The sequence below is a fragment of the Agelaius tricolor genome, unplaced genomic scaffold (assembly GCF_023055355.1).
Source record: "Agelaius tricolor isolate 1412-34295 unplaced genomic scaffold, bAgeTri1.0.p SCAF_116, whole genome shotgun sequence".
NCBI lineage: Eukaryota > Metazoa > Chordata > Aves > Passeriformes > Icteridae > Agelaius > Agelaius tricolor.
Genome location: NW_027269376.1, coordinates 251,846 through 266,447, shown reverse-complemented (window position 1 = coordinate 266,447; position 14,602 = coordinate 251,846). Strand labels below are relative to the sequence as shown.

The 14,602-nt window shown below is 45.5% G+C and overlaps 1 protein-coding gene and 1 long non-coding RNA gene across 2 annotated transcripts; one reads left to right on the top strand and one right to left on the bottom strand.

The window, feature by feature from the left end:
- Nucleotides 1-79: 79 nt before the first annotated feature.
- Nucleotides 80-14,497, bottom strand: DSN1 (DSN1 component of MIS12 kinetochore complex). Its single transcript, XM_071419723.1, is given in 12 exon segments — nucleotides 80-195; nucleotides 284-371; nucleotides 470-608; nucleotides 2,449-2,520; nucleotides 4,701-4,760; nucleotides 6,766-6,853; nucleotides 9,075-9,147; nucleotides 11,715-11,788; nucleotides 11,910-12,122; nucleotides 14,209-14,254; nucleotides 14,337-14,455; nucleotides 14,458-14,497. Coding segments are annotated over 12 exon segments (1,104 nt in total). The 3' UTR covers nucleotides 80-103.
- On the top strand, nucleotides 1,642-2,452 carry LOC139586396 (uncharacterized). Its single transcript, XR_011677726.1, has 4 exons — nucleotides 1,642-1,740; nucleotides 1,944-1,964; nucleotides 2,045-2,127; nucleotides 2,313-2,452. It is a non-coding gene; the product is annotated as an uncharacterized lncRNA (long non-coding RNA).
- Nucleotides 14,498-14,602: the final 105 nt, after the last annotated feature.

The window sequence follows — 14,602 nt, the reverse complement described above, 5'->3', positions numbered from 1 at the left end:
CGCGTTTTTTTTCCCCCAAAACCGGAAGCGCTAATGTAAAGCCCAAAACCCGGGAACATTTTGAGGCAAAACCGAGAAATTTTGGGATTTTCCTTTTTTATTTTCATTCCCTCTCCTCGGGCAGCGCCTTTTGGGGCCTCTTCTGCAGCAACTTCCGCGCTGGGGATCCCTGCAGCCTCCGGAACGCTCTGGAAGCTGCAAAAAAAAAACCCCAAAAATTTCCCGCCCAAGATTTCCAGGATTTTGGCCAATTTTGGGCGAATTTTTGTGGGTTTTTTCTCACCCAGCTGCTCCGAGAGGCCGCTGAGGAAGCTCCTGCTCTGCTGGTGGAATTCCAGCACCATTTTCCCGGCTTGTTGTGCCTCATCCACCTGGGAAAAACCCAAAAATTCCCCAAAAAATCGCCAAAAATCGGGGGGAAATTGGGGGATTTTGCCAAATTTGGGGTTTTTTGCCCCAGAATTCTGACCAGGAGGCGGAGCTGGTGCAGGGCCGGGCGCTGCTGGGCCAGGACGGAGCCGTAGTCGGGTCTGGGGCCCGGGAGGGGGGAGGGGAGAGCGGGGGGAGGGGCAAAGGGGGCGGGGCCAGAGCGGAGCTGCTGCAGAAACCTGGGGGGAAAATGGGGGAAAAAATGGGGATTTTGGGCAAAATGGGGAAAAATGGGGGAAATGGGGAAAATGGGGGAAAATGGGGGGAAATGGGGATTTGGGGGAAATGGGGGAAAATGGGGAAAAATGGGGATTTTGGGCAAAATGGGGAAAATGGGGGGAAAATGGGGATTTTGGGGAAATGGGGGGAAATGGGGATTTTGGGCAAATGGGGGAAAATGGGGATTTGGGAAAATGGGGAAAATGGGGGAAAAAATGGGGATTTTGGGAAAAATGGGGATTTTGGGGAAAAATGGGGGAAAATGGGGATTTTGGGGGAAAATGGGGAAAATGGGGGAAAAAATGGGGATTTTGGGAAAAATGGGGATTTTGGGGAAAAATGGGGGAAAATGGGGATTTGGGGGAAATGGGGAAAAATGGGGGAAAATGGGGATTTTGGGAAAATGGGGATTTTGGGGGATTTTGGGAAAATGGGGAAAATGGGGGAAAGTGGGGGAAAATGGGGGAAAAATGGGGGAAAATGGGGATTTGGGAAAAATGGGGATTTTGGGCAAAATGGGGAAAATGGGGGAAAATGGGGGAAAAATAGGGGAAAAAATGGGGATTTTGGGCAAAATGGGGAAAATGGGGGAAAATGGGGATTTTGGGAAAATGGGGAAAATGGGGGAAAATGGGGATTTTGGGAAAATGGGGGGAATGGGGAAAAAATGGGGATTTTGGGCAAAATGGGGATTTTGGGGGAAAAATGGGGATTATGGGGAAAAATGAGGGAAAATTGGGATTTTGGGGAAATGGGGAAAAATGAGGGAAAATGGGGATTTTGGGGAAATGGGGATTTTGGGAAAAATGGGGGGAAATGGGGATTTTGGGCAAAATGGGGGAAAAATGGGGATTTTGGGCAAAATGGGGGAAAATGGGGAATAAAAATGGGGATTTTGGGGAAATGGGGATTTTGGGGATCAGTGTGGGGATTCTGGGGATGAATGTGGGGATTTTGGGGATAAAAGGGGGAATTTGGGGTTAAAAGGGGAATTTTGGGGTTAAAGAGGGGAATTTTGGGGATCAGTGTGGGAATTTTGGGGTTCAAAAGGGGGAACTTGGGGTTAAAAAGGGGAATTTTGGGGACCAATGTGTGAATTTTGGGGATCAAAAGTGGAATTTTGGGATTAAAGGGGGAATTTGGGGTTCAAAAGAAGAATTTTGGGGTTCAAAGGGGGAACTTGGGGTTCAAAAGGGGAATTTGGGGGTCCCTGTGGGATTTTGGGGTCAAATGTGGGAATTTTGGGGTTAAAAAGGGGAATTTGGGGTGAAAGAGGGGAATTTGGGATTCAAAAGGGGAATTTTGGGGACCAATTTGTGAATTTTGGGATTAAAGGGGGAATTTGGGGTTCAAAAGGGGAATTTTGGGGTTAAAGGGGGAATTTGGGGTTCAAAAGGGGATTTTTGGGGTCAAATGTGGGAATTTTGGGGTTCAAAGGGGAAATTTGAGGTTCAAAAGGGGAATTTTGGGGTTCAATGTGTGAATTTTGGGGTTAAAAAGGGGAATTTGGGGTTCAAAAGGGGAATTTTGGGGATCAGTGTGGGAATTTTGGGGCTCAAGAAGAGAATTTTGGGGTTCAAAAGGGGAATTTGGGGATAAATTTGGGAATTTTGGGGTTCAAAAGGGGAATTTGGGGTTCAGTGTGGGAATTTTGGGGTTCAAAGGGGATTTTTGGGGTTCAATGTGTGAATTTTGGGGTTCAATGTGTGAATTTTGGGGTTCAATGTGGGAATTTTGGGGTTCAATGTGTGAATTTTGGGGTTCAATGTGGGATTTTTGGGGCTCCCTGTGCCCTCTCACCCCGAGGTCTCCTGGCTGCGCTCCCGGTGCTGCTGCAGGAGCCGATCCCAGGCCTGGAGCTCCCCTGAGAGACTGCGGGGACAGGAGGGGACAGAGGGACAGACGGACAGAGGGACAGGGACAGAGGGAGAGGGACAGACAGACACAGGGACAGAGGGACAGGGACAGAGGGACACAGGGACAGAGGGACAGACGGACACAGGGACAGACAGACAGACACAGGGGACAGGAGGGGACAGAGGGACACAGGGACAGAGGGGACAGACGGACACAGGGACAGAGGGATAGAGGGACACAGGGACAGGGACAGAGGGACACAGGGGACAGACGGACACAGGGACACAGGGACAGGGACAGGGACAGACGGACAGAGGGACAGACGGACAGAGGGACAGAGGGACACAGGGACAGAGGGACACAGGGACAGAGGGACAGGGACAGAGGGACACAGGGACAGAGGGGACAGACGGACACAGGGACAGGGACAGAGGGACAGAGGGACACAGGGACAGACAGAGGGACAGGGACAGAGGGACAGAGGGGACAGAGGGACAGAGGGGACACAGGAACAGGGACAGGGACAGGGACAGGGACAGAGGGACACAGGGACAGAGGGACAGGGACAGGGATGGGGACAGGGACAGAGGGACAGGGACAGCTGTGTCCCAGGTGTATCCCAGATGTGTCCCGCACGTGTCCCCCAGGTGTCCCCAAATGTGTCCTTGATGCCCCCAGGTGTGTCCCAGCTGTCCCCAAGGTGTCCCAGGTGTGTCCCAGCTGTCCCCAAGGTCCCACCAGGTGTCCCAGGTGCGTCCCAGGGTCCCCTCCCCACTCCAGGTGTGTCCCCAGGTGTCTCAGGTGTGTCCCCAAGTCCCACCAGATGTCCCCAAATGTCCCAGGTGTCCTTGATGTCCTTAGGGGTGTCCCAGCTGTCCCCAAGGTGTCCCCAGCTCTGTCCCAGGTGTCCCCAATGTCCCAAATGTGTCCTTAGGGGTGTCCCCAATGTCCCCACGGTGTCCCCAATTTCCCCAGGTGTGTCCCAAGTGTCCCCAATGTCCCCAGGGGTGTCCCCAATGTCCCCAAGTTTGTCCCAGGTGTCCCCAAGGTGTCCCCAAGATGTCCCCAGGTGTCCCCAATGTCCCCAAGTTTGTCCCAGGTGTCCCCCAGGTGTCCCCAAGATGTCCCCAATGTCCCCAAGTTTGTCCCAGCTGTCCCCAGGTTTGTCCCAGGTGTCCCCAATGTCCCCAATGTGTCCTTAGGGGTGTCCCCAATGTCCCCAGGTGTGTCCCAGGTGTCCCCAAGGTGTCCCCAAGGTGTCCCCAAGGTGTCCCCAAGGTGTCCCCAGGTGTCCCCAATGTCCCCAAGTTTGTCCCAGCTGTCCCCAATGTCCCCAAGGTGTCCCCCAGGTGTCCCCAAGGGTCCCAGGTGTGTCCTTGATGTCCCCAGGTGTGTCCTTGATGTCCCCAGGTGTCCCCCAGGTGTCCCCAACCCGTCCTTAGGGGTGTTCCAGGTGTCCCCAAGGTGTCCCCCAGGTGTGCCCCAGATGTCCCAGGTGTCCCCAAGTTTGTCCCAAGGTGTCCCTAAGTGTCCCCAGGTGTGTCCCAGGTGTCCCCCAGCTGTCCCCACGGTGTCCCCAATGTCCCCAGGCGTGTCCCAGGTGTCCCCAGGTTTGTCCCAGGTGTCCCCAGTGTCCCCAATGTCCCCAATGTGTCCTTAGGGGTGTCCCCAATGTCCCCAAGGTGTCCCCAGGTGTGTCCCAGGTTTGTCCCAGGTGTCCCCAAGATGTCCCCAATGTCCCCAAGTTTGTCCCAGGTGTCCCAGGTGTCCCCAAGATGTCCCCAATGTCCCCAAGGTGTCCCCAAGATGTCCCCGATGTCCCCAATGTCCCCAATGTGTCCCCAGGTGTGTCCCAGGTGTCCCCATGGTGTCCCCAAGGTGTCCCCAGGTGTGTCCCAGGTGTCCCCATGGTGTCCCCAAGGTGTCCCCAAGGTGTCCCCAGGTTTGTCCCAGGTGTCCCCAAGGTGTCCCCAGGTGTGTCCCAGGTGTCCCCAGGTGTCCCCAAGATGTCCCCAATGTCCCCAGGTTTGTCCCAGGTGTCCCCAAGGTGTCCCCAAGATGTCCCCAGGTGTCCCCAATGTCCCCAAGTTTGTCCCAATGTCCCCAAGGGTCCCAGGTGAGTCCCAGATGTCCCCAAGATGTCCCCAATGTCCCCAGGTGTCCCCAATGTCCCCAAGGTGTCCCCAATGTCCCACCTGGCCATGAGCAGCTTCACCTGCCCCACGGGTCCCTCCAGGGCCGGATCCAGGCAATCCCTGCGGGAAAGGACCCAAAATTCCCCAAAAATTCCCCAATTCTGGGGCAAATCCAGAGAAAATTCCCTAAAATGCCCAAATTTTGGGGCAAATCCAGAGAAAATTCACTAAAAATTCCCAATTTTTTGTTCTTTCTCCCCTTTCCAAACCCAAAAATTCCCATTTTTGGGGCATTTTTTGGGGTTTCCCATGGATTTTCCCCTTTCCAACCCCAAAATTCCCAATTTTTAAAAATTTTTTCTGGATCTTTTCCCCTTTTCAAACCCCAAAATTCCCAATTTTTTCCCCTTTTCCAACCCCAAAATTCCCAATTTTTTGGGGTTTTTTTCCCTTTCCCAAACCCCAAAATTCCCAATTTTTTTTTAGAATTTTTCTGGATTTTTTTTCCCCTTTCCAACCCCAAAATTCCCAATTTTTCCCCCATTCCCAACCCCAAAATTCCCCATTTTTTCTTCTTTTTTCCCCTTTCCAAACCCCAAAATTCCCAATTTTTTCCCCTTTCCAACCCCAAAATTCCCAATTTTTTGTTCTTTTTTCCCTTTCCAAACCCCAAAATTCCCAATTTTTTGTTCTTTTTCTCCTTTCTCATCCTGAAAATTCCCAATTTTTTCCCTTTTTCAACCCCGAAATTCCCAATTTTTAAAAAATTTTTCTGGATTTTTTCCCCTTTCCCAACCCCAAAATTCCCCAATTTTTGGGGTTTTTGCCCCAAATCTGGAGAAAATTCCCCAAAATTCCCAATTTTTTCCCCTTTCAAACCCCAAAATTCCCAATTTTTGGTTCTTTTTCCCCCTTTTCCATCCCCAAAATTCCCAATTTTTGGGTTTTTTTTCCCTTTCCCAAACCCTAAAATTCCCAATTTTTTCCCCATTCCAAACCCTAAAATTCCCAATTTTTTTAGAATTTTTCTGGATTTTTTTTCCCTTTCCCATCCCCAAAATTCCCAATTTTTTTCCCTTTCCCATCCCCAAAATTCCCAATTTTTTCCCATTTCCAACCCCAAAATTCCCAATTTTTTCCCCTTTCCAACCCCAAAAATTCCCAATTTTTAAAAATTTTTCTGGATTTTTTCCCCTTTCCCAAACCCCAAATTCCCAATTTTTCCCCTTTTCCAACCCCAAAATTCCCAATTTTTTGGTTTTTTTTTCCCTTTCCCAAACCCCAAAATTCCCAATTTTTTAAAGTTTTTTCTGGATTATTTCCCCTTTTCCATCCCCAAAATTCCCAATTTTTTGGGGTTTTTTTTCCCTTTCCCAAACCCTAAAATTCCCAATTTTTTCCCCATTCCAAACCCTAAAATTCCCAATTTTTTTAGAATTTTTCTGGATTTTTTTTCCCTTTCCCATCCCCAAAATTCCCAATTTTTTTCCCCTTTCCAACCCCAAAATTCCCAATTTTTCCCCATTCCAAATCCCAAAATTCCCAATTTTTTGTTCTTTTTCCCTTTCCAACCCCAAAATTCCCAATTTTTTCCCCTTTCCCAACCCCAAAATTCCCAATTTTTTCCCATTTCCACCCCCAAAATTCCCAATTTTTTCCCCTTTCCCAACCCCAAAATTCCCAATTTTTTCCCATTTCCACCCCCAAAATTCCCAATTTTTTCCCCATTCCCACCCCCAAAATTCCCAATTTTTTGTTCTTTTTCCCTTTCCAACCCCAAAATTCCCAATTTTTTCCCCTTTCCCACCCCCAAAATTCCCAATTTTTTCCCATTTCCAACCCCAAAATTCCCAATTTTTTCCCTTTCCCATCCCCAAAATTCCCAATTTTTTCCCTTTTCCAACCCCAAAATTCCCAATTTTTCCCCATTCCAAATCCCAAAATTCCCAATTTTTGGTTCTTTTTACCCCTATTCAAACCCCAAAATTCCCAATTTTTTCCCATTTCCACCCCCAAAATTCCCAATTTTTTCCCCATTCCCAACCCCAAAATTCCCATTTTTGGTTCTTTTCCCTTTTCCACCCTGAATTTCCCCAATTTTGGGTTTTTTGCCCCAACTCCTCACCCTGGGGCTGGTTCCAGGCAGTTCCTGAGGGTCCCATCCTGGAGCAGCCTCTGCAGGAGCCTCTGCAGCTGCTCCGAGCCCTTCAGCGCTGGGAAATAGCAAAAATATTCATTAATTAATTAAAAATCAACCGGAATTAATTAATTACCAATTATCCATTAATTACTAATTCATCCTAGTGGGATTTAGGGGTTTAGGGGCATTTTCCCGATTGATTTTTACCCAAAATTCCCCAATTTTGGAGGAATCAGGAACCCCCAGGAGTTTTTTTAATCCCCCAAATTAATTAATTATTAATTATGAATTAATTGTCAATTAATTGTCAATGAATTATTAATTAATGGTTAATTAATTCCATTTTTCTCATTTTCCCGATTATTTTTTACCCAAACTCCCCAATTTTGGAGGAATCAGGAACCCCCAGGAGTGTTTTTAATTTTCCCCCAATTAATGATCAATTATAAATTATTAATTAGTTATTAATTAATCGCTAATTAATTACATTTTTTCTCATTTTCCCGATTATTTTTTACCCAAATTCCCCAATTTTGGAGGAATCAGGAACCCCCAGGAATCCCCCAGGAGCTTTTTTAATTCCTCCCCCCCAATTAATTATCGATTAATTATTAATTAATCGTTAATTAATTCCATTTTTTCTCATTTTCCCGATAATTTTTACCCAAATTCCCGAATTTTGGAGGAATCAGGAACCCCCAGGACCCTTTTTGACCCCCCCCCCAATAATTACCTAATAATTAATTATCAATTAATCGTTAATTAATTGATAATTAATTGGTAATTAATTCAATTTTTTTTCATTTTCCCAATTATTTTTTACCCGGATTTTTGAAGGAATCAGGAAAACCCAGGAGCTTTTTTAATTTTCCCTCCCAATTAATTATTGATTAATTATCAATTAATTGACAATTACTCATTAATTAATTCCATTTTTTCTCATTTTCCCGATTAATTTTACCCAAATTCCCCAATTTTGGAGGAATCAGGAACCCCCAGGAGCTTTTCTGATTTCCCCAATAATTACCTAATAATTAATTATCAATTAATCGTTAATTAATTGATAATTAATTGGTAATTAATTCAAATTTTTCTCATTTTCCCGATTATTTTTTACCCAAATTCCCCAATTTTAGAAGAATCAGGAACCCCCAGGAGCTTTTTTAATTCCTCCTCCCCAATTAATTAGCGATTAATTATTAATTAAACGTTAATTAATTCCATTTTTTCTCATTTTCCCGATTATTTTTTACCCGAATTTTGGAGGAATCAGGAACACCCAGGAGCTTTTTTGATTTCCCCCCAATTAATTAATTAATTAATAATTAATTACCAATTAATGGTTAATTAATGGTTAATTAATTCCATTTTTTCTCATTTTCCCGATTATTTTTTACCCAAATTCCCAAATTTTGGAGGAATCAGGAACCCCCAGAAGCTTTTTAAATTCCTCTCCCAGTTAATTATTAACTATTAATAAATTATTAATTAATCGTTAATTAATTCAATTTTTTCTCATTTTCCTTTCCTGATTAATTTTTACCAAATTTCCCGAATTTTGGAGGAATCAGGAACCCCCAGGAGCCTTTTTGAAATCCCCCCAAATTAATTAGTGATTAATCATTAATTAATTTCTAATTAATTGATCGTTAATTCCATTTTTTCTCATTTTCCCGATTATTTTTTACCCAAATCCCCGAATTTTGGAAGAATCAGGAACCCCCAGGAGCTTTTTTGATTTTCCCCAATTAATTATTGATTAATCGTTAATTAATTGTTAATTAATTCAAATTTTTCTCATTTTCCCAATTATTTTTTACCCGAATTTTGGAGGAATCAGGAACCCCCAGGACCCTTTTTGATCCCTCCCAATAATTAAATAAAAATTAATTAATAATAATTAATTATCAACTAATTAATAATAGTTAATTATCGATTAATTATTCCTGAATTTCGCTGGTTTTTCCTCCCAAATTCCCGAATTTTGGAGGAATCAGGAACCCCCAGGAGCTTTTTGACCCCCCCAGTAATTAAATAAAAATTAATTAATAATAAATAATTATCAATTAACTAATACTAATAATTAATTATCAATTAATTATTCCTGAATTTCACTGGTTTTTCCCCCCAAATCCCCAATTTTGGAGCTTTTCCCCCCATTTTGGGCGTTGGAAATTTGGGGATTTTGGGGGGAAAATGGGAAATTTGGGGATTTTGGGGGAAAATGGGAAATTTGGGGATTTTGGGGGGAAAATGCAAAATTTGGGGATTTTGGGTCCATTTTGGGTCCCAACCTTGGGCAGAGAAAAGCTCGGGGTCGAATCCAGGGGAGCCCCGCAGGTCCTGCTGCAGCTGCCGGGCACAGAACTGGGGAAAAATGGGGGAAAAACGTCAGGAAATGGGAAAAATGGAACTAAAAATGGGGAAAAACGTCAGGAAATGGGAAAAATGGAACTAAAAATGGGGAAAAACGTCAGGAAATGGGAAAAATGGAACTAAAAATGGGGAAAATGGAACCAAAAATGGGGAAAAAGGTCAGGAAATGGGGAAAATCCAAACAGAAATGGGGAAAAACGTCAGGAAATGGGAAAAATGGAACTAAAAATGGGGAAAAACGTCAGGAAATGGGAAAATCCAAACAGAAATGGGGAAAAACGTCAGGAAATGGGAAAAATGGAACTAAAAATGGGGAAAAATGGAACTAAAAATGGGGAAAAAGGTCAGGAAATGGGGAAAATCCAAACAGAAATGGGGAAAAACGTCAGGAAATGGGGAAAATGGAACTAAAAATGGGGGAAAACGTCAGGAAATGGGAAAAATCCAAACAAAAATGGGGGAAATGGAACCAAAATGGGGAAAAACGTCAGGAAATGGGGAAAATGCAACCAAAAATGGGGAAAAACGTCAGGAATTGGGAAAAATCCAAACAGAAATGGGGAAAAATGGGGAAAAAACGTCAGGAAATGGGGAAAATGGAACTAAAAATGGGGAAAAACGTCAGGAAATGGGAAAAATGGAACTAAAAATGGGGAAAAACATCAGGAAATGGGGAAAATCCAAACAGAAATGGGGGAAAAACGTCAGGAAATGGGAAAAATCCAAACAGAAATGGGGAAAAACGTCAGGAAATGGGAAAAATCTGTCAGAAAATGGGGGAAAAACGTCAGGAAATGGGGAAAATGGAACTAAAAATGCGGGGAAACGTCAGGAAATGGGAAAAATGCATCAAAAATGGGAAAAAACGTCAGGAAATGGGAAAAATCCAAACAGAAATGGGGGAAAATGTCAGGAAATGGGGAAAATGGAACTAAAAATGGGGAAAATCTGTCAGGAAATGGGAAAAATGGAACTAAAAATGGGGAAAAAACGTCAGGAAATGGGAAAAATGGAACTAAAAATGGGGAAAAACGTCAGGAAATGGGAAAAATCCAAACAGAAATTGGGAAAAACGTCAGGAAATGGGGAAAAAACGTCAGGAAATGGGAAAAATGGAACTAAAAATGGGGAAAAACATCAGGAAATGGGGAAAATCCAAACAGAAATGGGGAAAAACGTCAGGAAATGCGAAAAATCCAAACAAAAATGGGGAAAAATGGGGAAAAACGTCAGGAAATGGGGAAAAATCTGTCAGAAAATGGGGAAAATCTAAACAAAAATGGGGGAAAATGGGGGAAAACGTCAGGAAATGGGGAAAATGCATCAAAAATGGGGGAAAAACATCAGGAAATGGGGGAAATCTGTCAGAAAATGGGGAAAAATGGAACTAAAAATGGGGAAAAACGTCAGGAAATGGGAAAAATGGAACTAAAAATGGGGAAAAACATCAGGAAATGGGAAAAATGGAACTAAAAATGGGGAAAAACGTCAGGAAATGGGGAAAATCCATCAAAAATGGGGAAAAAACGTCAGGAGATGGGAAAAATCCATCAAAAATGGGGAAAAAACGTCAGGAGATGGGAAAAATCCATCAAAAATGGGGAAAAAACGTCAGGAGATGGGAAAAATCCATCAAAAATGGGGAAAAAACGTCAGGAGATGGGAAAAATCCATCAAAAATGGGGGAAAACGTCAGGAAATGGGAAAAATCCATCAAAAATGGGGGAAAACGTCAGGAAATGGGGAAAATCCAAACAGAACTGGGAAAAAATGGGGGAAAAACGTCAGGAAATGAGAAAAATGGAACTCAAAATGGGGAAAAACGTCAGGAAATGGGAAAAATGGAACTAAAAATGGGGAAAAACGTCAGGAAATGGGGAAAATCCAAACAGAAATGGGGGAAAAACGTCAGGAAATGGGAAAAATCCAAACAAAAATGGGGAAAAATGGGGAAAAACGTCAGGAAATGGGGAAAAATCTGTCAGAAAATGGGGAAAATCTAAACAAAAATGGGGGAAAATGGGGGAAAAATGTCAGGAAATGGGGAAAATGCATCAAAAATGGGGGAAATCTGTCAGAAAATGGGGGAAATCCAAACAAAAATGGGGAAAATGCAACCAAAAATGGGGAAAATCTGTCAGGAAATGGGAAAAATTTGTCAGGAAATGGGGGAAATGCATCAAAAAATGGGGGAAAAACATCAGGAAATGGGAAAAATGGGGGAAATGCAACCAAAAATGGGGAAAATTTGTCAGGAAATGGGAAAAATGGGGGGAAATGGGGAAAAATGGGGAAAATTCATCAGAAAATGGGGAAATTGGCTTTGATGCCGATTTTCTGGGGGTTCCAATAAAGATTTGGAGCCTAAATTCCATTTTTTGTGTGTTTGAGGAGGCGGGGAAAGGATTCCAAGGGGATTTTTGGGAGGAAAATTCCGGAATTTGGGGTGAATTCCAGGATTTTTGGGTGAATTTCTGGAATTTTTGGGGTGAATTTCAGGATTTTGGGGTGAATTTCAGGATTTTGGGGTGAATTCCAGGATTTTGGGGTGAATTTACCTGGAAGCTGGAGAGCAGGAGGAGGGAGAGGCGCTGAACTTCAGGGAGCTCCAGGCTGATGGATTGGCTCAAGTCTGGCACAAAAAGGGTTAAAAATGGCGAACCCCCCCCCCTCCCCCCCCCAAGAGCGGATTTTGATGCAAAGCGCCCTAATTAAGGGTTTTAATGAGGTTAATGAGGTTAATGAGGCCTCACCGGTGACCTCGCGGTGCACGGGGGGCAGCGAGCGGCGGCGGCAGCGGCGCCCCTGGAGGCTGGAGCGGCGCCAGGAGCGGCGGCGGCGCTGAGGGGAGGAGGCGGCGGGAACCGGCGACAAACGGAGCGAATGCGGCTCCTGGCCGGGGCTGAACGGGGAGCTCGGGGCGCCCTTTCCGCTGGGAGCTTGGAAAATCGCCTCAGAGGCCGCGCCTGAGGGGAAAAGAGGAGAAATTGAAAGGTTAATAGGGAGAAAATGGTTATAAAAATGCTCCTCAGCAGCCGCTGCCGAGGCCGCGCCTGAGGGGAAGCCGAGTCTGGGTCTGAGGGGAAAAGAGGAGAAATCAGCAAAAAAAAAAGGGAAAAAGAGAATTTTGGACTTTCGGTTTCTGAATGCAGGAGAGGAGATGATTGTGAAAAACGCCAAGCATTTTTTTCCCTAAATTTTGAAAGTTTAATAGTAAGGAAATGGTTATAAAAATGCTCCTCAGCAGCCGCTGCCGAGTCTGGGTCTGAGGGGAAAAGAGGAGAAATCAGCAAAAAAAAAAAGGGAAAAAGAGAATTTTGGACTTTCGGTTTCTGAATCCATGAGAGGAAATGATTGTGGAAAACGCCAAGGACTTTTATTTCTAAATTTTGCAAGTTTAATAGTGAGAAAATGGTTATAAAAATGCTCCTCAGCAGCCGCTGCCGAGCCCGCACCTGAGGGGAAGCCGAGTCTGGGTCTGAGGGGAAAAGAGGAGAAATCGGCAAAAAAAAAGGGAAAAAGAATTTTGGACTTTCGGTTTCTGAATCCATGAGAGGAAATGATTGTGGAAAACGCCAAGCACTTTTTTCCCTAAATTTTGAAAGTTTAATAGTAAGAAAATGGTTATAAAAATGCTCCTCAGCAGCCGCTGCCGAGCCCGCGCCTGAGGGGAAAAGAGACTCGGTGAGGCCCGGGCTGCTCTCCCCGCTCGGAGTTTCTTGATTCCATGAGAGGGTGAAAACCAGCAAACGCTTGTTTTTCAAAGTATTAAACGCTTGTGGTTTAAAAGTAATAAAACGGCTAAAAGTATTATGGTTAATTGGTTAAAAGTTTTAAACGCCGGCCCTGAGGGGAGGCGGGAACCGGCGACAAACGGAGCGAATGCGGCTCCTGGCCGGGGCTGAACGGGGAGCTCGGGGCGCCCTTTCCGCTGGGAGCTTTGAAAATCGCCTCAGAGGCTGCGCCTGAGGGGAAAAGAGGAGAAATTGAAAGGTTAATAGGGAGAAAATGGTTATAAAAATGCTCCTCAGCAGCCACTGCCGAGGCCGCGCATGAGGGGAAGCCGAGTCTGGGTCTGAGGGGAAAAGAGGAGAAATCAGCAACAAAAAAGGAGAAAAAGAGAATTTTGGACTTTCGGTTTCTGAATCCATGAGAGGAGATGATTGTGAAAAACGCCAAGCATTTTTTTGCCTAAATTTTGAAAGTTTAATAGTAAAGAAATGGTTATAAAAATGCTCCTCAGCAGCCACTGCCGAGTCTGGGTCTGAGGGGAAAAGAGGAGAAATCAAAAAAAAAAAAGGGCAAAAGAGACTCGGTGATACCCGGGCTGCTCGGGGTTACTTGATCCATGAGAGGGTAAACAACGTCAATCAGTTGGTTTTAAAATTTTTAAAGTTTAATAGTAAGAAAATGATTTTAAAATCCCCTCAGCGTCCGCTGCTGAGGCCGGGTCTGAGGGGAAAAGAGGAAAAATCAGGGCAGAAAAAGGAGAAAATAGTCTCGGTGATACCCGGGCTGTGCTGCCCGCTCGGGATTTCTTGATCCATGAGGAGAAATGATTGAGAAAAACTTGTTTTTAAAATGTTAGAAGTTTAATAGTAATAAAATGATTTTAAAATCCCCTCAGCGTCCGCTGCCGAGTTTGGGTCTGAGGAGAAAAGAGGAGAAATCAGCGCAAAAAAGGGGAAAAGAGACTCGGGAATACCTGGGGCTGCGTTGCCCGTTCCGGGTTTCTTGATCCATGAGAGAATATGGTTTTATCAAGGATTTCAGAGCGCTGAACGTGGCTTTTATGGTTTTATTTTTAAGCGAGAGTTCAGTCAAATCCTGGAGGTTTTGGGATTTCTCGGGAACATCCTGGAATTTACCCAACAATTCTGGGATTTTTTGGGGACTTCCAGAGCCTTAAAATCCCAAAGTTGCCCCAAAATCCTGGAATTTTCAAGGCTGGAGAAAGTCCAAAATTCCGCCAGATCCAACTCCCAAGCCCCAAAATCACCCAAACCAGCTCCTCCCACCACACAGAGCTGCGATTTCTCTCCCTGCCCTTACCTGGCGCGACTCCTCCGCTCTCAGGGCTGGCTCCGCCGGGGCATCCCTGAGGGGAGAAACCATTACCAGCCTGAAACCGCGGCCACCCCGCGGCTCCCCCGGCCGGGCCGTGCCCTTCCGGCGCTCACCTCATCCTCCTGCGGCCCGGCCGAACCCCGCGGGGACGGGACCGCGGCCGGACCGGGGGAGCCGCCGGCTCCCGCCGCTGCCTCCGCCATGTCGGTTTCCCGCCACTCGCTTGCCCTCAGCGCTTGCGCATGCGCGGAGCCCGCTCCGGCTTCGCCGCCATCACGGAGCAGGCGCGGGGCGGTGCCTGCCCTCACAGCGGGCGCAGAGCCCGCTCCACCCTTCCCGCCCCTCACCATCTTCCCGCCCTTTTCCCACCCTTCACCAT